The sequence below is a fragment of the Bufo bufo genome, chromosome 7, assembly GCF_905171765.1.
Source record: "Bufo bufo chromosome 7, aBufBuf1.1, whole genome shotgun sequence".
Taxonomy (NCBI): Eukaryota; Metazoa; Chordata; class Amphibia; order Anura; family Bufonidae; genus Bufo; species Bufo bufo.
In genome coordinates this window covers 233,376,787-233,402,672 of record NC_053395.1, presented here as the reverse complement: position 1 = coordinate 233,402,672, position 25,886 = coordinate 233,376,787, and the positions used below count along the sequence as shown (strand labels likewise).

Below are 25,886 nucleotides of genomic sequence, written 5' to 3'. Positions count from 1 at the left end.
GCAGGATAGATGACATCACGGGTCCACAGAGTAATGCAGGATAGGTGACATCACAGGTCCACAGAGTAATGCAGGATAGGTGACATCACAGATTCATAGAATAATGCAGGATAGGTGACATCACGGGTCCACAGAGTAATGCAGGATAGATGACATCACAGATTCATAGAATAATGCAGGATAGGTGACATCACAGGTCCACAGAGTAATGCAGGATAGGTGACATCACGGGTCCACAGAGTAATGCAGGTCAGATGACATCACGGGTCCACAGAGTAATGCAGGTCAGATGACATCACGGGTCCACAGAGTAATGCAGGATAGGTGACATCACGGGTCCACAGAGTAATGCAGGATAGGTGACATCACAGGTCCACAGAGTAATGCAGGATAGGTGACATCACGGGTCCACAGAGTAATGCAGGTCAGATGACATCACGGGTCCACAGAGTAATGCAGGATAGGTGACATCACGGGTCCACAGAGTAATGCAGGATAGGTGACATCACGGGTCCACAGAGTAATGCAGGATAGGTGACATCACAGGTCCACAGTGTAATGCAGGATAGGTGACATCACGGGTCCACAGAGTAATGCAGGTCAGATGACATCACGGGTCCACAGAGTAATGCAGGTCAGATGACATCACGGGTCCACAGAGTAATGCAGGATAGGTGACATCACGGGTCCACAGAGTAATGCAGGATAGGTGACATCACAGGTCCACAGTGTAATGCAGGATAGGTGACATCACGGGTCCACAGAGTAATGCAGGTCAGATGACATCACGGGTCCACAGAGTAATGCAGGTCAGATGACATCACGGGTCCACAGAGTAATGCAGGATAGGTGACATCACGGGTCCACAGAGTAATGCAGGATAGGTGACATCACAGGTCCACAGAGTAATGCAGGATAGGTGACATCACGGGTCCACAGAGTAATGCAGGTCAGATGACATCACGGGTCCACAGAGTAATGCAGGATAGGTGACATCACGGGTCCACAGAGTAATGCAGGATAGGTGACATCACGGGTCCACAGAGTAATGCAGGATAGGTGACATCACAGGTCCACAGAGTAATGCAGGATAGGTGACATCACAGGTCCACAGTGTAATGCAGGATAGGTGACATCACGGATTCATAGAATAATGCAGGATAGGTGACATCACAGGTCCACAGTGTAATGCAGGATAGGTGACATCACGGATTCATAGAATAATGCAGGATAGGTGACATCACAGGTCCACAGAGTAATGCAGGATAGGTGACATCACGGGTCCACAGAGTAATGCAGGATAGGTGACATCACGGGTCCACAGAGTAATGCAGGATAGGTGACATCACGGGTCCACAGAGTAATGCAGGATAGGTGACATCACGGGTCCATAGAGTAATGCAGGTCAGATGACATCACAGATTCATAGAATAATTATCATGCATACGTGTATGGACCTGTGATGTCACCTATACATGGCTCCTAAGTGATCTTCATCCATTACAGGTGTCTCCAAGAAGATCCTGGAGGAGGCTGGGAAGGATGTGGAGGATGAGTGTGCTCAGCTTGGTAAGAAGATGATGTCATTGCCCCCACCCCGCAGGTGGTAAGGCTACTTTCACACTCGGGTTTTGGGCGGATCCGTCATGGATCTGCAAAAACGAATCCGTTACAATAATACAACCGCATGCATCCGTCATGAACGGATCCGTTTGTATTATCTGTAACATAGCCAGGAGGGATCCGTTTTCTATTGTGCCAGATTGTGTCAGAGAAAACGGATCCATGCCCATTTACTTACATTGTGTGCCAGGACGCTTCGTCGGCCTCCAGAACGGAGACGGATCGGAGGCAAACTGATGCATTCTGAGCGGATCCTTCTACATTCAGAATGCATTAGCGCAAAACTGATCCGTTTTGGACCGCTGAGCCCTCAACGGATCTCAGAAACGGAAACCAAAAGACCAGTGTGAAAGTAGCCTAAAACGGAGACAGCAGCACTGCGCATGTGCCAATAGTGTAGGCTACAGCGCAGGTGCACGATTACGGGGCGAGGCGATATCTGTGCCTGTCAGTCAAGGGGAGTGGCTGTAAGTGAAGAGGGGAGGGGCTCTGGAGCTCGGGCCCACCCCTTGGTGCAACAAAGACCTAATTAACATATTAACCGCCTCCAGGCCGCCTAACGAAGGATTGTGTTCCAGAGGCGGTCGATTCATTCCTCCTAGACGCATATACGCGTCATCTCGCAAGAGGAGAGATTTCCTGTGAACGCGCGCACACAGGCGCGCGCGTTCACAGGAATCAGAGGTAAGCGAGTGGATCTCCAGCCTGCCAGCGGCGATCATTCGCTGGCAGGCTGTAGATGCGATTATTTTTTTTTAAAGGTATATTATATTTAAAGGTATATTAGACGCTGTTTTGATAACAGCGTCTGATATACCTGCTACCTGGTCCTCTGGTGGTCCCCTTTTGCTTGGATCATTCACCAGAGGACACAGGCAGCTCAGTAAAGTAGCACCAAGCACTACACCCCCCCCCCCCCCGTCACTTATTAACCCCTTATTCACCCCTGATCACCCCATATAGACTCCCTGATCACCCCCCTGTCATTGATCACCCCCCTGTAAGGCTCCATTCAGACGTCAGTATGTGTTTTGCGGATCCGCGGACCCACGCATCCGCAAAACACATACGGATGTCTGAATGGAGTCTTACAGGGGGGTGATCAATGACAGGGGGGTGATCACCCCATATTAGACTCCCTGATTCCCCCCCCTGTCATTGATCACCGCAAAACACGGACACCGGCAATGTGCTTTCCGCATTTTGCGGATCCGCACATTGCCAGAACTATATAGAAAATGCCTTTTCTTGTCCGCAATTGCGGACAAGAATAGGACATGTTCTATAGGCTCTACAAAAAACGCAGTGTTCGCCCGATCAGGCCTGATCTTGTGCGCACACTTGCGTTCAGTCCGCCCCACCGCAGTGACAGAAATATTTTTTTTTCTGATCACTGCAAAAACACTGTAAAATCGCTGCGGCGCTACAAAAAGATCACTTTTGAGGGGCATGGCGAGTTCATAGAAGATTTTATTTTTTTTGTCACAAGTTTGCAGAAATTGATATATATATATATATATATATATATATATTTTATTTTTATTTTTTTCTTACAAAGTCTCATATCCCACTAACTTGTGTCAAAAAATAAAATCTCACATGAACTCACCATACCCCTCACGGAAACCAAATGCGTAAAATTTTTTAGACATTTATATTCCAGACTTCCTCTCACGCTTTAGGGCCCCTAGAATGCCAGGGCAGTATAAATACCCCACATGTGACTCCATTTCGGAAAGAAGACACCCCAAGGTATTCCGTGAGGGGCATATTGAGTCCATGAAAGATTGAACTTTTTGTCACAAGTTAGCGGAAAGGGAGACTTTGTGAGAAAAAACAAAAAAAAATCAATTTCCGCTCACTTGTGCCAAAAATAAAAAACTTCTATGAACTCGCCATGCCCCTCACGGAATACCTTGGGGTGTCTTCTTTCCAAAATGTGGGGTATTTATACTGTCACATGTGGGGTATTTATACTGCCCTGGCATTTTAGGGGCCCTAAAGCGTGAGAAGAAGTCTGGAATCCAAATGTCTAAAAATGCCCTCCTAAAAGGAATTTGGGCCCCTTTGCGCACCTAGGCTGCAAAAAAGTGTCACACATGTGGTATCGCCGTACTCAGGAGAAGTTGGGCAATGTGTTTTGGGGTGTCTTTTTACATATACCCATGCTGGGTGAGAGGAATATCTCTCTAAAATGACAACTTTGTATAAAAAAATGGGAAAAGTTGTCTTTTACAGAGATATTTCTCTCACCCAGCATGGGTATATGTAAAAATACACCCCAAAACACATTGCCCTACTTCTCCTGAGTACGGCGATACCACATGTGTGACACCTTTTTTGCAGCCTAGGTGCGCAAAGGGGCCCACATTCCAAAGAGCACCTTTTAGGAGGGCATTTTTAGGCATTTGGATTCCAGACTTCTTCTAACTCTTTAGGGCCCCTAAAATGCCAGGGCAGTATAAATACCCCACAAGTGACCCCATTTTGGAAAGAAGACACCCCAAGGTATTCCCTGAGGGGTATGGTGAGTTCATGTAAAATTTAATTTTTTTGTCACAAGTTAGTGGAATACGAGACTTTGTAAGAAAAAAAAAAAAAAAGAAAAAAAAAATCATCATTTTCCGCCAACTTGTGCCAAAAAAATTAAAATTCTAGAAACTCGCCATGCCCCTCACAGAATACCTTGGGGTGTCTTATTTCCAAAATGGGGTCACTTGTGGGGTATTTATACTGCCCTGGCATTTTAGGGGCCCTAAAGCGTGAGAAGAAGTCTGGAATCCAAATGCATAAAAAATGCCCTGTGAAATCCTAAAGGTGCTCTTTAGAATTTGGGCCCCTTTGTGCACCTAGGCTGCAAAAAAGTGTCACATGTGGTATCGCCGTACTCAGAAGAAGTAGGGCAATGTGTTTTGGGGTGTATTTTTACATATACCCATGCTGGGTGAGAGAAATATCTCTCTAAAATGACAACTTTGTATAAAAAAATGGGAAAAGTTGACTTTTACAGAGATATTTCTCTCACCCAGCATGGGTATATGTAAAAATACACCCCAAAACACATTTCCATACTTCTCCTGAGTACGGCGATACCACATGTGTGACTCTTTTTTGCAGCCTAGGTGGGCAAAGGGGCCCAAATTCTAAAGAGCACCTTTAGGATTTCACAGGGCATTTTTTAGGTATTTGGATTCCAGACTTCTTCTCACGCTTTAGGTCCCCTAAAATGCCAGGGCAGTATAAATACCCCACAAGTGACCCCATTTTGGAAAGAAGACACCCCCAGGTATTTCGTGAGGGGCATAGTGAGTTCATGGAAGTTTTTATTTTTTGTCACAAGTTGTGACAAAAAATAAAAAGTTCTATGAACTCACTATGCCCATCAGTGAATACTTTAGGGTGTCTACTTTCAGAAATGGGGTCATTTGTGGGGTGTTTGTACTGTCTGGCCATTGTAGAACCTCAGGAAACATGACAGGTGCTCAGAAAGTCAGAGCTGCTTCAAAATGCGGAAATTCACATTTTTGTACCATAGTTTGTAAACACTATAACTTTTGTGCAAACCAATAAATATACACTTATTGCATTTTTTTTTATCAAAGACATGTAGAACAATAAATTTAGAGAAAATTTTATATAGAAATGTATTTTTTTTTTTTTAAATTTTACAACTGAAAGTGAAAAATGTCATTTAAAAAAAAATTTTTGGGGTAAATTTCGATTAATAACAAAAAAAGTTAAAATGTCAGCAGCAATGAAATACCACCAAATGAAAGCTCTATTAGTGAGAAGAAAAGGAGGTAAAATTCATTTGGGTGGTAAGTTGCATGACCGAGCAATAAACGGTGAAAGTAGTGTAGGTCAGAAGTGTAAAAAGTGGCCTGGTCATTAAGGGGGTTTAAGCTATAGGGGCTGAAGGGGTTAATAAAGCATTATTTTCTCAGGAACGATGCAATTAAAGAACACAAACGAGGTAACGCTTCACTGAGCAGCATCAACCTCACCAGGCATTATGATATTTGTTTAATTGGGTTGATTCTGCTGATCATTGGTCCGTAGTTTGTACGCCCCCCCCAAGCTGACCTTTCTTCTACGGCTCGCACACGCGGACGCCTGATATTGAGAGAGAAAAACTTTCCCAACTACAAGACGTCACAACAACTGAAAACCTTAACGCATGTCCCTAAGTAAACTGTCCGAGGGGGTAACAGAATGATCCCCCACCCTCTGTCCAATCATGTGCTGTGCTAGGCTTTACGGGGTTAAACAGCCCTGATTGGCACTATCTCCCATCATGGCGAACACAGCGGGCAGCATTGTGCAGGGGGTCCAGGCTCAGTCTGCGCGGTGTGCCATTGTCCGCCATGACACTTCTCTACCACGACTCCTCCTTTCTGTCTTTGTTTTACAGGAGCAGCTCCGTCAAGACCTTCCTTTGTGGTCACCAAGGGCGGGAAGCTTCGCTGCCGGAATATCATCCACATCGCCGCAATCACGAATCCAGCAAACTTAAAGAAAAAAGTGACTGAAGCGCTGGCAGAGAGCGAGCGCCTCCAAGCCGCGTCTGTTGCCTTCCCAGCCCTGGGCACAGGTAGAGAGAGCGCAGCAACAGCCAGAATGTGCGCCAGCGGCGCTCTGCACTACACGACGGCCGAACACTTCATAACACACACCTCGGCCGCTGCAGAACCTCCTCATACACACCTCGGCCGCTGCAGAACCTCCTCATACACACCTCGGCCGCTGCAGAACCTCCTCATACACACCTCGGCCGCTGCAGAACCTCCTCATACACACCTCGGCCGCTGCAGAACCTCCTCATACACACCTCGGCCGCTGCAGAACCTCCTCATACACACCTCGGCCGCTGCAGAACCTCCTCATACACACCTCGGCCGCTGCAGAACCTCCTCATACACACCTCGGCCGCTGCAGAACCTCCTCATACACACCTCGGCCGCTGCAGAACCTCCTCATACACACCTCGGCCACTGCAGAACCTCCTCATACACACCTCGGCCGCTGCAGACCCTCCACATACACACCTCGGCCGCTGCAGAACCTCCACATCTCGGCCGCTGCAGAACCTCCTCATACACACCTCGGCCGCTGCAGAACCTCCTCATACACACCTCGGCCGCTGCAGAACCTCCTCATACACACCTCGGCCGCTGCAGAACCTCCTCATACACATCTCGGCCGCTGCAGAACCTCCTCATACACACCTCGGCCGCTGCAGAACCTCCTCATACACACCTCGGCCGCTGCAGAACCTCCTCATACACACCTCGGCCGCTGCAGAACCTCCTCATACACACCTCGGCCGCTGCAGAACCTCCTCATACACAGCACAGCCGCTGCAGAACCTCCTCATACACACCTCGGCCGCTGCAGAACCTCCTCATACACACCTCGGCCGCTGCAGAACCTCCTCATACACACCTCAGCCGCTGCAGAACCTCCTCATACACACCTCAGCCGCTGCAGAACCTCCTAATACACACCTCTGCCGCTGCAGAACCTCCTAATACACAGCCGCTGCAGAACCTCCTCATACACACCTCGGCCGCTGCAGAACCTCCTAATACACACCTCGGCCGCTGCAGAACCTCCTAATACACACCTCGGCCGCTGCAGAACCTCCTCATACACACCTCGGCCGCTGCAGAACCTCCTCATACACACCTCGGCCGCTGCAGAACCTCCTCATACACACCTCGGCCGCTGCAGAACCTCCTCATACACACCTCGGCCGCTGCAGAACCTCCTCATACACACCTCGGCCGCTGCAGAACCTCCTTATACACACCTCGGCCGCTGCAGAACCTCCTCATACACACCTCGGCCGCTGCAGAACCTCCTTATACACACCTCGGCCGCTGCAGAACCTCCTCATACACACCTCGGCCGCTGCAGAACCTCCTCATACACACCTCGGCCGCTGCAGAACCTCCTCATACACACCTCGGCCACTGCAGAGACCTAGTATGTACCGGTGTATGGCGCTCTGTATTTAGGGGCAGGTTACGGTGCTGATATCTTGTTCTGTATAGTCTACATTCTGAATATTTCACTTAATAGACTCTTTCCTGTCTGGTTGCTCCAGGCGTAGGAGGATTATCCGCCACCGTGGTCGCTGATGTCATGGTGGACGCAGTGGTGGATTTTGTGTCCTCTAAATCGGCTAAATCTGTGCAGACAGTGAAGGTGGTGGTTTTCCAGCCGCCCATGTTAGATGACTTCCGCACTAGTCTGAAGAAGAAGGAGCACAAACCGTGGTTTTTCTCATGTGAGTATCTGCCGGGAGCATCCTAACAATTATCCGTCCAGTTTACTGACAGCCTTACAGGGGTATCCTGCATGTATACAGGCGATGGCACAAAGCTATATACTCCATCTCTACCCCCCCCCCCCCCCTTCCCGAACCCTCGCTCCTGGTGATTTACACTGCTGCCGTGAGTAAACGTAAGCAATCACTGACTGCCGGGGGCGATGACGGCAAATTATAAAAAGCAAGGGATGCTGGGAGATTTCAGCTCTGAAGCCTCACAATAGGCAGCCTATAAAGGGTCAGTCGGGGACACGTGCAGCTGTTGTATCATGGGTCGTACGTTTGCTTTGTGTAGGGCTCATTCATCGCATATTCGGCTCTGCGAGTGACGAGATGGACGAGGAGGAGGACAAAGTGTTTGAGCTACGGGAGAACATAGAGCCGGCGATATTCCACCTGTGCGCGGGGACTAAGAAAGACGTGACAGACGCATCCACCTGGCTGCGGGATCTTATACTGAAGAAACAGAACCAGAACGAGATCACCGATGACTGGATCCTGGAGCTCGGTGACGAGGATAAGCAGGAGATAGCGGCACTTCAGAAGACTCTGCAGGTTACTGTTCACATCGACCTGCCGAGCACCACAATCAAAGTGTCAGGATTATCCAGAGACGTCCTAGAGATGACCAAGAATATCCAGCTCATGCTGAAGAAGGTGCGGGAGAAGAAGACCAAGGAGCGGGAGGCCGAGCTCTGCAGTAACCTGGTGGAGTGGAGATATCACGACGGCACCAACTTTGTTCTGTTTGATCGAATGGCAAACCTGGAGCTGGAAAAGGCCAAGAGCACAATCACACAAAGTCTGAAGATCGACGTGTCCGGAGTGACCTACACCGTGATATTAGAGCTGGACTGCATGCGGGACCCCAGAGGAAAGGAGACCAAGATTGAGAGGGTTCCTAAACACGGTAATTATTGGGCGATTTTCATTTTAGAGGCAAAAAGCAGGTTGTTCTAGACTGATGGACTAGATTCATTATATGTAGTGTTGAGCGAACTTCTGTTTTAAGTTCGGCGTCTAAAGTTCGGCTTCCGGTTAGCGGAGAATCCCGATATGGATTCCGAATTCCGTTGTGGTCCAATAATGGCCGATTATTGATTCCGCTACCACGGACCACAACGGAATTCGGAATCCATATCGGGATTCTCCGCTAACCGGAAGCCGAACTTTAGACGCCGAACTTAAAACAGAAGTTCGCTGAACACTAATTATATGCCAAATCCAGATTTATTTATGAGTCTAGAATCTGTCTAAAATAAGGGGCACATTGGTTCAAGAAGGATTTCTACAATACTTTCTCGCTCACTTGAAAATAGTTTGGGACTTAGCAATAGGGGGCGTGGCCTAAGACGCAACGATTAGCACAATTCTGGCATAACATTCTGTGACAAACTAAGCCAACCAATCAGATCCAGTTAGACACAACTGCACCAGATCTCATACAGCCTGAGCCCCACTGATAAATCTGGAGCAGGTCTAGAGGCCGAGCTAAGCTTACACCGTCTATAGGATTAGTACATCTGGAGCAGGTCTAGAGGCCGGGCTAAGCTTACACCATCTATAGGATTAGTAAATCTGGAGCAGGTCTAGAGGCCGGGCTAAGCTTACACCATCTATAGGATTAGTAAATCTGGAGCAGGTCTAGAGGCCGGGCTGAGCTTACACCATCTATAGGATTAGTAAATCTGGAGCAGGTCTAGAGGCCGGGCTAAGCTTACACCATCTATAGGATTAGTAAATCTGGAGCAGGTCTAGAGGCCGGGCTAAGCTTACACCATCTATAGGATTAGTAAATCTGGAGCAGGTCTAGAGGCCGGGCTGAGCTTACACCATCTATAGGATTAGTAAATCTGGAGCAGGTCTAGAGGCCGGGCTGAGCTTACACCATCTATAGGATTAGTAAATCTGGAGCAGGTCTAGAGGCCGGGCTGAGCTTACACCATCTATAGGATTAGTAAATCTGGAGCAGGTCTAGAGGCCGGGCTGAGCTTACACCATCTATAGGATTAGTAAATCTGGAGCAGGTCTAGAGGCCGGGCTAAGCTTACACCATCTATAGGATTAGTAAATCTGGAGCAGGTCTAGAGGCCGGGCTGAGCTTACACCATCTATAGGATTAGTAAATTTGGAGCAGGTCTAGAGGCCGGGCTAAGCTTACACCATCTATAGGATTAGTAAATCTGGAGCAGGTCTAGAGGCCGGGCTGAGCTTACACCATCTATAGGATTAGTAAATCTGGAGCAGGTCTAGAGGCCGGGCTAAGCTTACACCGTCTATAGGATTAGTAAATCTGGAGCAGATCTAGAGGCCGGGCTAAGCTTACACCATCTATAGGATTAGTAAATCTGGAGCAGGTCTAGAGGCCGGGCTAAGCTTACACCATCTATAGGATTAGTAAATCTGGAGCAGGTCTAGAGGTCAGGCTAAGCTTACACCAGCTATAGGATTAGTAAATCTGGAGCAGGTCTAGAGGCCGGGCTAAGCTTACACCATCTATAGGATTAATAAATCTGGAGCAGGTCTAGAGGCCGGGCTAAGCTTACACCTCCTATAGGATTAGTAAATCTGGAGCAGGTCTAGAGGCCCGGCTAAGCTTACACCATCTATAGGATTAGTACATCTGGAGCTGGTCTAGAGGCCGGGCTAAGCTTACACCATCTATAGGATTAGTAAATCTGGAGCAGGTCTAGAGGTCGGGCTAAGCTTACACCATCTATAGGATTAGTAAATCTGGAGCAGGTCTAGAGGCTGGGCTAAGCTTACACCGTCTAAAGGGTTAGTAAATCTGGAGCAGGTCTAGAGGCCAGGCTAAGCTTACACCGTCTATAGGATTAGTACATCAGCAGCAGGTCTAGAGGCCGGGCTAAGCTTACACCATCTATAGGATTAGTACATCTGGAGCAGGTCTAGAGGCCGGGCTAAGCTCACACCATCTATAGGATTAGTACATCTGGAGCAGGTCTAGAGGCCGGGCTAAGCTTACACCGTCTATAGGATTAGTAAATCTGGTGCAGGTCTAGAGGCCAGGCTAAGCTTACACCGTCTATAGGATTAGTAAATCTGGAGCAGGTCTAGAGGCCGGGCTAAGCTTACACCGTCTATTGGATTAGTAAATCTGGAGCAGGTCTAGAGGCCGGGCTAAGCTTACACAGTCTATAGGATTAGTACATCTGCAGCAGGTCTAGAGGCCGGGCTAAGCTTACACCATCTATAGGATTAGTACATCAGGAGCAGGTCTAGAGGTCAGGCTAAGCTTACACCATCTATAGGATTAGTAAATCTGGAGCAGGTCTAGAGGCCGGGCTAAGCTTACACCATCTATAGGATTAGTAAATCTGGAGCAGGTCTAGAGGCCGGGCTAAGCTCACACCATCTATAGGATTAGTACATCTGGAGCAGGTCTAGAGGCCGGGCTAAGCTTACACCATCTATAGGATTAGTACATCTGGAGCAGGTCTAGAGGCCGGGCTAAGCTTACACCATCTATAGGATTAGTAAATCTGGAGCAGGTCTAGGGTCCGAGCTAAGCTTACACCATCTATAGGATTAGTAAATCTGGAGCAGGTCTAGAGGCCGGGCTAAGCTTACACCATCTATAGGATTAGTAAATCTGGAGCAGGTCTAGAGGCCGAGCTAAGCTTACACCATCTATAGGATTAGTAAATCTGGAGCAGGTCTAGAGGCCGGGCTAAGTTTACACCGTCTATAGGATTAGTAAATCTGGAGCAGGTCTAGAGGCCGGGCTAAGCTTACACCATCTATAGGATTAGTAAATCTGGAGCAGGTCTAGAGGCCGGGCTAAGCTTACACCATCTATAGGATTAGTATATCCGGAGCAGGTCTAGAGGCCAGGCTAAGCTTACACCATCTATAGGATTAGTAAATCTGGAGCAGGTCTAGAGGACGAGCTAAGCTTATACCATCTATAGGATTAGTAAATCTGGAGCAGGTCTAGAGGCCGGGTTAAGCTTACACCATCTATAGGATTAGTAAATCTGGAGCAGGTCTAGAGGCCGGGCTAAGCTCACACCATCTATAGGATTAGTAAATCTGGAGCAGGTCTAGAGGCCGGGCTAAGCTTACACCATCTATAGGATTAATAAATCTGGAGCAGGTCTAGAGGCCGGGCTAAGCTTACACCGTCTATAGGATTAGTAAATCTGGAGCAGGTCTAGAGGTCGGGCTAAGATTACACCGTCTATTGGATTAGTAAATCTGGAGCAGGTCTAGAGGTCGGGCTAAGATTACACCGTCTATTGGATTAGTAAATCTGGAGCAGGTCTAGAGGCCGGGCTAAGCTTACACCATCTATAGGATTAGTAAATCTGGAGCAGGTCTAGAGGTCGGGCTAAGCTTACATCATCTATAGGATTAGTAAATCTGGAGCGGGTCTAGAGGCCGGACTAAGCTTACACCGTCTATAGGATTAGGACATCTGGAGCGGGTCTAGAGGCCAGGCTAAGCTTACACCATCTATAGGATTAGGACATCTGGAGCAGGTCTAGAGGCCGGGCTAAGCTTACACCGTCTATAGGATTAGGACATCTGGAGCAGGTCTAGAGGCCAGGCTAAGCTTACACCATCTATAGGATTAGGACATCTGGAGCAGGTCTAGAGGCCGGGCTAAGCTTACACCGTCTATAGGATTAGTAAATCTGGAGCAGGTCTAGAGGTCGGGCTAAGATTACACCGTCTATTGGATTAGTAAATCTGGAGCAGGTCTAGAGGTCGGGCTAAGATTACACCGTCTATTGGATTAGTAAATCTGGAGCAGGTCTAGAGGTCGGGCTAAGCTTCCATCATCTATAGAATTAGTAAATCTGGAGCTGGTCTAGAGGCCGGGCTAAGCTTACACCATCTATAGGATTAGTAAATCTGGAGCAGGTCTAGAGGTCGGGCTAAGCTTACATCATCTATAGGATTAGTAAATCTGGAGCTGGTCTAGAGGCCGGACTAAGCTTACACCGTCTATAGGATTAGGACATCTGGAGCAGATCTAGAGGCCGGGCTAAGCTTACACTGTATATAGGATTAGTACATCTGGAGCAGGTCTAGAGGCCGGGCTAAGCTTACATCATCTATAGGATTAGTACATCTGGAGCAGGTCTAGAGGCCAGGCTAAGCTTACATCATCTATAGGATTAGTACATCCGGAGCAGGTCTAGAGGTCGGGCTAAGATTACACCGTCTATTGGATTAGTAAATCTGGAGCAGGTCTAGAGGTCGGGCTAAGATTACACCATCTATTGGATTAGTAAATCTGGAGCAGGTCTAGAGGCCGGGCTAAGCTTATACCATCTATAGGATTAGTAAATCTGGAGCAGGTCTAGAGGAGGGGCTAAGCTTACACCATCTATAGGATTAGTACATCTGGAGCAGGTCTAGAGGCTAGGCTAAGCTTACACCGTCTATAGGATTAGTAAATCTGGAGCAGATCTAGATGCCGGGCTAAGCTTACACCATCTATAGGATGAGTAAATCTGGAGCAGGTCTAGAGGCCGGGCTAAGCTTATACCATCTATAGGATTAGTAAATCTGGAGCAGGTCTAGAGGAGGGGCTAAGCTTACACCATCTATAGGATTAGTACATCTGGAGCAGGTCTAGAGGCCAGGCTAAGCTTACACCGTCTATAGGATTAGTAAATCTGGAGCAGGTCTAGAGGTCGGGCTAAGCTTACACCTCCTATAGGATTAGTAAATCTGGAGCAGGTCTAGAGGTCGGGCTAAGCTTACATCATCTATAGGATTAGTAAATCTGGAGCTGGTCTAGAGGCCGGGCTAAGCTTACACCATCTATAGGATTAGTAAATCTGGAGCAGGTCTAGAGGTCGGGCTAAGCTTACATCATCTATAGGATTAGTAAATCTGGAGCAGGTCTAGAGGCCGGACTAAGCTTACACCGTCTATAGGATTAGGACATCTGGAGCAGGTCTAGAGGCCGGGCTAAGCTTACACCATCTATAGGATTAGTACATCTGGAGCAGGTCTAGAGGCCGGGCTAAGCTTACACCGTCTATAGGATTAGTACATCTGGAGCAGGTCTAGAGGCCGGGCTAAGCTTACACCGTCTATAGGATTAGTACATCTGGAGCAGGTCTAGAGGCCAGGCTAAGCTTACACCGTCTATAGGATTAGTAAATCTGGAGCAGGTCTAGAGGCCGGGCTAAGCTTACACCGTCTATAGGATTAGTACATCTGGAGCAGGTCTAGAGGCCGGGCTAAGCTTACACCGTCTATAGGATTAGTAAATCTGGAGCAGGTCTAGAGGCCGGGCTAAGCTTACAGAGTCTATAGGATTAGTACATCTGGAGCAGGTCTAGAGGCCGGGCTAAGCTTACACCGTCTATAGGATTAGTACATCTGGAGCAGGTCTAGAGGCCGGGCTAAGCTTACACCATCTATAGGATTAGTAAATCTACCCCCTGTTTTTTTTTATTGCAGATTTTTTAATCTTTCTGTACATGATTATAGGGGTGGCCATCTTGTCTGAGCTACATTACAGCATTCAGAAATATGCTTTACAGCAGCACAACCTAGATGAGAGATGTAGACAGACTTCTATGGGGCGCTCATACTTACCGCTATATATCCTCTATAGTGTGAGGAGGGGTCGCGGTGCTCATACTTACCGCTGTATATCCTCTATAGTGTGAGGAGGGGGCGGGGCACTCATACTTACCGCTGTATATCCTCTATAGTGTGAGGAGGGGGTGGGGCGCTCATACTTACCACTATATATCCTCTATAGTGTGAGGAGGGGGTGGGGCGCTCATACTTACCGCTGTATATCCTCTATAGTGTGAGGAGGGGGTGGGGCGCTCATACTTACCGCTATATATCCTCTATAGTGTGAGGAGGGGTCGCGGTGCTCATACTTACCGCTATATATCCTCTATAGTGTGAGGAGGGGGTGGGGCGCTCATACTTACCGCTATATATCCTCTATAGTGTGAGGAGGGGGTGGGGCGCTCATACTTACCGCTATATATCCTCTATAGTGTGAGGAGGGGGTGGGGCGCTCATACTTACCGCTATATATCCTCTATAGTGTGAGGAGGGGGTGGGGCGCTCATACTTACCGCTATATATCCTCTATAGTGTGAGGAGGGGGTGGGGCGCTCATACTTACCGCTATATATCCTCTATAGTGTGAGGAGGGGGTGGGGCGCTCATACTTACCACCATATATCCTCTATAGTGTGAGGAGGGGGTGGGGCGCTCATACTTACCGCTATATATCCTCTATAGTGTGAGGAGGGGTCGCGGCGCTCATACTTACCGCTATATATCCTCTATAGTGTGAGGAGGGGGCGGGGCACTCATACCGCTGTATATCCTCTATAGTGTGAGGAGGGGGCGGGGCACTCATACTTACCACCATATATCCTCTATAGTGTGAGGAGGGGGTGGGGCGCTCATACCGCTGTATATCCTCTATAGTGTGAGGAGGGGGTGGGGCGCTCATACTTACCACCATATATCCTCTATAGTGTGAGGAGGGGGTGGGGCGCTCATACCGCTATATATCCTCTATAGTGTGAGGAGGGGTCGCGGCGCTCATACTTACCGCTATATATCCTCTATAGTGTGAGGAGGGGTCGCGGCGCTCATACTTACCGCTATATATCCTCTATAGTGTGAGGAGGGGTCGCGGCGCTCATACTTACCACCATATATCCTCTATAGTGTGAGGAGGGGTCGCGGCGCTCATACTTACCGCTATATATCCTCTATAGTGTGAGGAGGGGGCGGGGCGCTCATACTTACCGCTATATATCCTCTATAGTGTGAGGAGGGGTCGCGGCGCTCATACTTACCGCTATATATCCTCTATAGTGTGAGGAGGGGGCGGGGCGCTCATACTTACCGCTATATATCCTCTATAGTGTGAGGAGGGGGCGGGGCGCTCATACTTACCGCTATATATCCTCTATAGTGTGAGGAGGGGGCGGGGCGCTCATACTTACCGCTATATATCCTCTATAGTGTGAGGAGGGGGCGGGGCACTCATACTTACCGCTATATATCCTCTATAGTGTGAGGAGGGGGCGGGGCGCTCATACTTACCACCATATATCCTCTATAGTGTGAGGAGGGGGGCGGGGCGCTCATACTTACCGCTATATATCCTCTATAGTGTGAGGAGGGGGCGGGGCACTCATACTTACCGCTATATATCCTCTATAGTGTGAGGAGGGGGCGGGGCGCTCATACTTACCACCATATATCCTCTATAGTGTGAGGAGGGGGCGGGGCGCTCATACTTACCGCTATATATCCTCTATAGTGTGAGGAGGGGTCGCGGCGCTCATACTTACCACCATATATCCTCTATAGTGTGAGGAGGGGTCGCGGCGCTCATACTTACCGCTATATATCCTCTATAGTGTGAGGAGGGGTCGCGGCGCTCATACTTACCGCTATATATCCTCTATAGTGTGAGGAGGGGTCGCGGCGCTCATACTTACCACCATATATCCTCTATAGTGTGAGGAGGGGTCGCGGCGCTCATACTTACCGCTATATATCCTCTATAGTGTGAGGAGGGGTCGCGGCGCTCATACTTACCGCTATATATCCTCTATAGTGTGAGGAGGGGTCGCGGCGCTCATACTTACCGCTATATATCCTCTATAGTGTGAGGAGGGGGCGGGGCACTCATACTTACCACCATATATCCTCTATAGTGTGAGGAGGGGTCGCGGCGCTCATACTTACCGCTGTATATCCTCTATAGTGTGAGGAGGGGTCGCGGCGCTCATACTTACCGCTATATATCCTCTATAGTGTGAGGAGGGGGCGGGGCACTCATACTTACCACCATATATCCTCTATAGTGTGAGGAGGGGTCGCGGCGCTCATACTTACCGCTATATATCCTCTATAGTGTGAGGAGGGGGTGGGGCCCTTATACTTACCGCTATATATCCTCTATAGTGTGAGGAGGGGGTGGGGCGCTCATACTTACCGCTGTATATCCTCTATAGTGTGAGGAGGGGGCGGGGCGCTCATACTTATCCATCTCCTTCTATTACACAGGACATATTCTGGAACTTCCCACATCCTGGGACTCCATGGAGAAGACTCAGCTGAAGGTGGTGCCCGTGGCTGCGTCCTCCCAGGAATACGGCGACGTTCATGCCCAGTTTGCAAAGACCTGCCAGATGAAAGTGGTCAAGGTAGGATCCAGAGCCTCAGGTGTGAACGGACGCTGAGCTCTCCATATCTCCATTCAGTGTGTGCGGTGCATATATACCGTAGGTGCACGTGTACAGGCCCCCACACTGCTGCAGAAAGGCACGCGTGTCAGCAGAGTCTCGTGGGTTCTGGGCCCACACGGTATCAACCACAAATCCTGCTGTTTCTTCCCTCCCAGATTGAAAGGATCCAGAACTTACATCTGTACCAGAACTATCAGATCAAGAAGCAGAGCATCGACACCAAGAACGGCTCCGCGCAGAACGAGAGGCAACTCTTCCACGGGACGGACGAAAATACCGTGAAAAGTGTGAACAGCAATGGATTCAACCGCGGCTACTCTGGGTCAAATGGTGAGAAGTGACGGCCGCACTGCAGTAAGACCACCCACCCATCAAATATGGAACCTGTAAGGGACCCCCGAACCCTAGAATATGCTCCCATCTGCAGGAACTAAAGGGTAGCCTTCACCTACTAAAAGGATCATCAAAGTCATCTGTGAGTGTGGTATGATCCACGGTGCAGTATGTGATAGGACGGTGGTTACACTGTGGGGGGAGGTGGAGTGTGGTATGATCCACGGTGCAGTATGTGATAGGACGGTGGTCACACTGTGGGGGGAGGTGGAGTGTGGTATGATCCACGGTGCAGTATGTGATAGGACGGTGGTCACACAGAGGGGGAGGTGGAGTGTGGTATGATCCACGGTGCAGTATGTGATAGGATGGTGGTCACACTGTGGAGGGAGGCGGAGTGTGGTATGATCCACGGTGCAGTATGTGATAGGACGGTGGTCACACAGAGGGGGAGGTGGAGTGTGGTATGATCCTTGGTGCAGTATGTGATAGGACGGTGGTCACACTGTGGGGGGAGGTGGAGAGTGGTATGATCCACAGTGCAGTATGTGATAGGATGGTGGTCACACTGTGGGGGGAGGTGGAGTGTGGTATGATCCTTGGTGCAGTATGTGATAGGACGGTGGTCACACTGTGGGGGGAGGTGGAGTGTGGTATGATCCTTGGTGCAGTATGTGATAGGACGGTGGTCACACTGTGGGGGGAGGTGGAGTGTGGTATGATCCACGGTGCAGTATGTGATAGGACGGTGGTCACACAGAGGGGGAGGCGGAGTGTGGTATGATCCACAGTGCAGTATGTGAAAGAACGGTGGTCACACAGAGGGGGAGGTGGAGTGTGGTATGATCCACGGTGCAGTATGTGAAAGAACGGTGGTCACACAGAGGGGGAGGTGGAGTGTGTATGATCCTTGGTGCAGTATGTGATAGGACGGTGGTCACACTGTGGGGGGAGGCGGAGTGTGGTATGATCCTTGGTGCAGTATGTGATAGGACGGTGGTCACACTGTGGGGGAGGTGGAGTGTGGTATGATCCTTGGTGCAGTATGTGATAGGACGGTGGTCACACTGTGGGGAAGGTGGAGTGTGGTATGATCCACAGTGCAGTATGTTATAGGACGGTGGTCACACTGTGGGGGGAGGTGGAGTGTGGTATGATCCTTGGTGCAGTATGTGATAGGACGGTGGTCACACTGTGGGGGGAGGCGGAGTGTGGTATGATCCTTGGTGCAGTATGTGATAGGACGGTGGTCACACTGTGGAGGGAGGCGGAGTGTGGTATGATCCTTGGTGCAGTATGTGATAGGACGGTGGTCACACTGTGGGGGGAGGTGGAGTGTGGTATGATCCACGGTGCAGTATGTGATAGGACGGTGGTCACACTGTGGAGGGAGGCGGAGTGTGGTATGATCCACGGTGCAGTATGTGAAAGAACGGTGGTCACACAGAGGGGGAGGCGGAGTGTGGTATGATCCTTGGTGCAGTATGTGATAGGACGGTGGTCACACTGTGGGGGGAGGTGGAGTGTGGTATGATCCTTGGTGCAGTATGTGATAGGACGGTGGTCACACAGAGGGGGAGGTGGAGTGTGTATGATCCTTGGTGCAGTATGTGAAAGAACGGTGGTCACACTGTGGGGGGAGGTGGAGTGTGGTATGATCCTTGGTGCAGTATGTGATAGGACGGTGGTCACACTGTGGGGGGAGGTGGAGTGTGGTATGATCCTTGGTGCAGTATGTGATAGGACGGTGGTCACACAGAGGGGGAGGTGGAGTGTTGTATGATCCACGGTGCAGTATGTGAAAGAACGGTGGTCACACAGAGGGGGAGGTGGAGTGTGGTATGATCCACGGTGCAGTATGTGAAAGAACGGTGGTCACACTGTGGGGGAGGTGGAGTGTGGTATGATCCACAGTGCATTATGTGAAAGAACGGTGGTCACACAGAGGGGGAGGCGGAGTGTGGTATGATCCTTGGTGCAGTATGTGATAGGACGGTGGTCACACTGTGGGGGAGGTGGAGTGTGGTATGATCCACAGTGCATTATGTGAAAGAACGGTGGTCACACAGAGGGGGGAGGTGGAGTGTGGTATGATCCACGGTGCAGTATGTGAAAGAACGGTGGTCACACAGAGGGGGAGGTGGAGTGTGGTATGATCCACAGTGCATTATGTGAAAGAACGGTGGTCACACAGAGGGGGGAGGTGGAGTGTGGTATCATCCACAGTGCAGTATGTGATAGGACGGTGGTCACACAGAGGGGGAGGTGGAGTGTGGTATGATCCTTGGTGCAGTATGTGATAGGACGGTGGTCACACTGTGGGGGGAGGTGGAGTGTGGTATGATCCTTGGTGCAGTATGTGATAGGACGGTGGTCACACAGAGGGGGAGGTGGAGTGTGGTATGATCCTTGGTGCAGTATGTGATAGGACGGTGGTCACACAGAGGGGGAGGTGGAGTGTGGTATGATCCACGGTGCAGTATGTGATAGGACGGTGGTCACACAGAGGGGGAGGTGGAGTGTGTATGATCCTTGGTGCAGTATGTGATAGGACGGTGGTCACACTGTGGGGGGAGGCGGAGTGTGGTATGATCCTTGGTGCAGTATGTGATAGGACGGTGGTCACACTGTGGGGGGAGGTGGCGTGTGGTATGATCCTTGGTGCAGTATGTGATAGGACGGTGGTCACACTGTGGGGGAGGTGGAGTGTGGTATGATCCACAGTGCAGTATGTTATAAGACGGTGGTCACACTGTGGGGGGAGGTGGAGTGTGGTATGATCCTTGGTGCAGTATGTGATAGGACAGTGGTCACACTGTGGGGGAGGTGGAGTGTGGTATGATCCTTGGTGCAGTATGTGATAGGACGGTGGTCACACTGTGGGGGGAGGTGGAGTGTGGTATGATCCTTGGTGCAGTATGTGATAGGACGGTGGTCACACTGTGGGGGAGGTGGAGTGTGGTATGATCCTTGGTGCAGTATGTGATAGGACGGTGGTCACACTGTGGGGGGAGGCGGAGTGTGGTATGATCCTTGGTGCAGTATGTGATAGGACGGTGGTCACACAGAGGGGGAGGTGGAGTGTGTATGATCCTTGGTGCAGTATGTGATAGGATGGTGGTCACACTGTGGGGGGAGGCGGAGTGTGGTATGATCCTTGGTGCAGTATGTGAAAGAACGGTGGTCACACAGAGGGGGAGGCGGAGTGTGGTATGATCCTTGGTGCAGTATGTGATAGGATGGTGGTCACACTGTGGGGGGAGGCGGAGTGTGGTATGATCCTTGGTGCAGTATGTGAAAGAACGGTGGTCACACAGAGGGGGAGGCGGAGTGTGGTATGATCCTTGGTGCAGTATGTGATAGGACGGTGGTCACACAGAGGGGGAGGCGGAGTGTGGTATGATCCTTGGTGCAGTATGTGAAAGAACGGTGGTCACACAGAGGGGGAGGCGGAGTGTGGTATGATCCTTGGTGCAGTATGTGATAGGACGGTGGTCACACAGAGGGGGAGGCGGAGTGTGGTATGATCCTTGGTGCAGTATGTGAAAGAACGGTGGTCACACAGAGGGGGAGGCGGAGTGTGGTATGATCCTTGGTGCAGTATGTGAAAGAACGGTGGTCACACAGAGGGGGAGGCGGAGTGTGGTATGATCCTTGGTGCAGTATGTGAAAGAACGGTGGTCACACAGAGGGGGAGGCGGAGTGTGGTATGATCCTTGGTGCAGTATGTGATAGGACGGTGGTCACACAGAGGGGGAGGCGGAGTGTGGTATGATCCTTGGTGCAGTATGTGATAGGACGGTGGTCACACAGAGGGGGAGGCGGAGTGTGGTATGATCCTTGGTGCAGTATGTGAAAGAACGGTGGTCACACAGAGGGGGAGGCGGAGTGTGGTATGATCCTTGGTGCAGTATGTGATAGGATGGTGGTCACACTGTGGGGGGAGGTGGAGTGTGGTTCGATCCACAGTGCAGTATGTGATAGGACGGTGGTCACACTGTGGGGGGGGTGGAGTGTGGTATGATCCACGGTGCAGTATGTGAAAGAACGGTGGTCACACAGAAGGGGAGGCGAAGTGTGTGGTATGATCCTTGGTGCAGTATGTGATAGGACGGTTAGCACGTATAGGCGGGGGCAGCAGAAAACTGCTGACAGATTCCCTTTAAGTTCAGAAATCCCTTCTCAGCTCAAATGTTGGGGGAACCCCTTGTGTGTGCACCTGGCACTCATCTGCTCCAGATTATGGGTTGCCCTGGGTGTCTAGGTTCTAGCGGACACAATGACGGAGGGGAATGCCCTTGTTTGCAGAGGATTACATGGTGGTTCTCTCTCTCTATTCCAGTAGGTGCAGTGCTTGGAAATGGGACGTATTTTGCAGTGGAAGCAAATTACTCAGCACATGACAACTACTCCAAACCAAATGCAAATGGCCTTAAATACATGTACCTGACCCGGGTTCTGACAGGAGTGAGCTGTGCAGGACAAAAGGGGTGTATCGCTCCTCCAGCCAAGAACCCAGCAAACCCCACCGACCTCTACGACAGTGTCACTGACAACCCGGCTAATCCCCAAATCTTTGTCATATTTAATGACGTGCAGGCGTACCCCGAGTATCTCATCACCTTCTCTAAGTAAAGCCCCAGTGCAGCTCAGATATACACATGGTGTCAGGCCTGGGCCCCCCAGGGATGTTTCACTATGGGGGAAGGTCACAGGTGACTTGTGAGTTTATTCACCATAGGGAAACATTAAAGTCGCGCAAGGTTCAGAGTAACTCTGTGCAGTCACTGCAGAGTCTTAGGTTACCGGCCTCCAACTCGGCCATTTCTGATGCCATTGACGTCTACCCCGGTCTAACCAGCCATTAGATGACATGGCGCCAACAAGAACCATCCTGGGTGGATCGACAACTCTCCCGCTACTCACAAGTATGGGCAACCAGAGGAGTCTGGCTCCAGCGGTGACCAACCCTACACCCAGAAGCAGCCCTTCCACAGACTCCAGCTTTACCGCCAGCCATGCCAATGTGTACCACACCCTCCATGGTGCTGCCTGGTCCCCACTGTGGTGGTGCTCAGCATCTCTCTGCTATATATTGCTCTAGGGCTTACACCAGTCATCGGGGCTCCGATGGCCATGAATACACCACCCTGGTTATGACAACGAGTCAGCGTGTCTAGAAGATTACAACCTGAAGTGATGTTCAAGACAAGATGGCAGAGATCACTGCCTAACTTCATGTCTCACTTATTTCCTATTTTATGTATGCTGGGCAACATGGCCGAAAAATAAAATCTCATTTTTTTCCCAATCTTAATCTCTATTTTCTTGCTTTTACATAAGGCAGGTTTGCTCAACCTGCGGCCCTCCAGCTGTTGCAAAACTACAACTCCCACCATGCCCTGCTGTAGGCTGATATCTATAGGCTATCCGGGCATGCTGGGAGTTGTAGTTTTGCAAGAGCTGGAGGGCCCCAGGTCGGGCATCCCGGACATAAGGGTATTGAATACACATCAGTACCAGGCAAAAGGCAGCCTCTTTACTGGGTCTAATATACAGAGCGACTCTTATATACAGAAAGACACTGTCATATACACGTATCTGTCTACATTAGACAGCCTCTATCTCAGTGTCTGGGATACTGGGTCTTCCTCCTTGCCCTTTATACTTGGGTGCAGTGTTTCCTCCTAGTCCCTGGGTCTCTCTTCTTTCAGAGTCTGCAGGATCCAGTGTGTGTGTCCCCAGGTCTCTCTTCTTTCACAGTCTGCAGGATCCAGTGTGTGTGTCCCTGGGTCTCTCCTCTTTCAGAGTCTGCAGGATCCAGTGTTTGTCCTCTGGTCTCTCCTCATTCAGAGTCTGCAGGATCCAGTGTGTGTCCCTGGGTCTCTCCTCTTTCAGAGTCTGCAGGATCCAGTGTGTGTGTCCCTGGGTCTCTCTTCTTTCACAGTCTGCAGGATCCAGTGTGTGTGTCCCTGGGTCTCTCTTCTTTCACAGTCTGCAGGATCCAGTGTGTGTGTCCCTGGGTCTCTCTTCTTTCACAGTCTGCAGGATCCAGTGTGTGTGTCTCTGGGTCTCTCCTCTTTCACAGTCTGCAGGATCCAGTGTGTGTGTCCCTGGGTCTCTCCTCTTTCAGAGTCTGCAGGATCCAGTGTTTGTCCTCTGGTCTCTCCTCATTCAGAGTCTGCAGGATCCAGTGTGTGTGTCCCTGGGTCTCTCTTCTTTCACAGTCTGCAGGATCCAGTGTGTGTGTCCCTGGGTCTCTCTTCTTTCACAGTCTGCAGGATCCAGTGTGTGTGTCCCTGGGTCTCTCCTCTTTCACAGTCTGCAGGATCCAGTGTGTGTGTCCCTGGGTCTCTCCTCTTTCAGAGTCTGCAGGATCCAGTGTGTGTGTCTGGGTCTCTCTTCGTTCAGAGCCTGCAGGATCCAGTGTGTGTCTGGGTCTCTCTTCGTTCAGAGCCTGCAGGATCCAGTGTGTGTGTCCCTGGGTCTCTCTTCTTTCAGAGCCTGCAGGATCCAGTGTGTGTGTCCCTGGGTCTCTTTTCGTTCAGAGCCTTCAGGATCCAGTGTGTGTGTGTCCCTGGGTCTCTCTTCTTTCACAGTCTTCAGGATCCAGTGTGTGTGTGTCCCTGGGTCTCTCTTCTTTCACAGTCTTCAGGATCCAGTGTGTGTGTGTCCTCGGGTTTATCCTCTTTCAGTCTGCAGGATCCACTGTGTGTGTCCTCGGGTTTATCCTCTTTCAGTCTGCAGGATCCAGTGTGTGTGTCCCCAGGTCTCTCTTCTTTCAGAGCCTGCAGGATCCAGTGTGTGTGTCCTCGAGTCCCTCCTCTTTCAGAGTCTGCAGGATCCAGTGTGTGTGTCCCTGGGTCTCTCTTTTTTTCACAGTCTGCAGGATCCAGTGTGTGTGTCCCCAGGTCTCTCTTCTTTCAGAGCCTGCAGGATCCAGTGTGTGTGTCCTCGGGTCTCTCCTCTTTCAGAGCCTGCAGGATCCAGTGTGTGTGTCCTCGGGTCTCTCCTCTTTCAGAGCCTGCAGGATCCAGTGTGTGTGTCCCTGGGTCTCTCTTCTTTCACAGTCTGCAGGATCCAGTGTGTGTGTCCCTGGGTCTCTCTTCTTTCACAGTCTGCAGGATCCAGTGTGTGTGTCCCTGGGTCTCTCCTCTTTCACAGTCTGCAGGATCCAGTGTGTGTGTCCCTGGGTCTCTCCTCTTTCAGAGTCTGCAGGATCCAGTGTGTGTGTCTGGGTCTCTCTTCGTTCAGAGCCTGCAGGATCCAGTGTGTGTCTGGGTCTCTCTTCGTTCAGAGCCTGCAGGATCCAGTGTGTGTGTCCCTGGGTCTCTCTTCTTTCAGAGCCTGCAGGATCCAGTGTGTGTGTCCCTGGGTCTCTTTTCGTTCAGAGCCTTCAGGATCCAGTGTGTGTGTGTCCCTGGGTCTCTCTTCTTTCACAGTCTTCAGGATCCAGTGTGTGTGTGTCCCTGGGTCTCTCTTCTTTCACAGTCTTCAGGATCCAGTGTGTGTGTGTCCTCGGGTTTATCCTCTTTCAGTCTGCAGGATCCAGTGTGTGTGTCCTCGGGTTTATCCTCTTTCAGTCTGCAGGATCCAGTGTGTGTGTCCCCAGGTCTCTCTTCTTTCAGAGCCTGCAGGATCCAGTGTGTGTGTCCTCGAGTCCCTCCTCTTTCAGAGTCTGCAGGATCCAGTGTGTGTGTCCCTGGGTCTCTCTTTTTTTCACAGTCTGCAGGATCCAGTGTGTGTGTCCCCAGGTCTCTCTTCTTTCAGAGCCTGCAGGATCCAGTGTGTGTGTCCTCGGGTCTCTCCTCTTTCAGAGCCTGCAGGATCCAGTGTGTGTGTCCTCGGGTCTCTCCTCTTTCAGAGCCTGCAGGATCCAGTGTGTGTGTCCTCTGGTCTCTCCTCTTTCAGTCTGCAGGATCCAGTGTGTGTGTCCTCTGGTCTCTCCTCTTTCAGAGCCTGCAGGATCCAGTGTGTGTGTCCTCGGGTCTCTCCTCTTTCAGTCTGCAGGATCCAGTGTGTGTGTCCTCGGGTCTCTCCTCTTTCAGAGCCTGCAGGATCCAGTGTGTGTGTGCCTGGGTCTCTCCTCTTTCAGAGCCTGCAGGATCCAGTGTGTGTGTCCTCTGGTCTCTCCTCTTTCAGTCTGCAGGATCCAGTGTGTGTGTGCCTGGGTCTCTCCTCTTTCAGTCTGCAGGATCCAGTGTGTGTCCCTGGGTCTCTCCTCTTTCAGTCTGCAGGATCCAGTGTGTGTGTCCCTGGGTCTCTCCTCTTTCAGAGTCCGCGGCATCCAATGTATGCATCCCTTCCTCAGGACAGGGTAGTAAGGGCCAGGCAGTAGTGGGTGTGCAGATGTAGGGAAGTGCAGGTACAGGAGA

The 25,886-nt window shown here is 50.3% G+C and overlaps 1 protein-coding gene across 1 annotated transcript in view; it reads left to right on the top strand.

Annotated features, from left to right (window-relative positions):
* The window catches only part of PARP15 (poly(ADP-ribose) polymerase family member 15), a 40,166-nt gene extending 17,350 nt beyond the window's left edge, over positions 1–22,816 (top strand). The window contains 7 exon segments of the mRNA XM_040439864.1: positions 1,507–1,569; positions 6,035–6,214; positions 7,730–7,912; positions 8,250–8,864; positions 16,997–17,136; positions 17,334–17,508; positions 21,854–22,816. Coding sequence (XP_040295798.1) covers positions 1,507–1,569; positions 6,035–6,214; positions 7,730–7,912; positions 8,250–8,864; positions 16,997–17,136; positions 17,334–17,508; positions 21,854–22,146 — 1,649 coding nt within the window. The 3' untranslated portion in view covers positions 22,147–22,816.
* Positions 22,817–25,886: the final 3,070 nt, after the last annotated feature.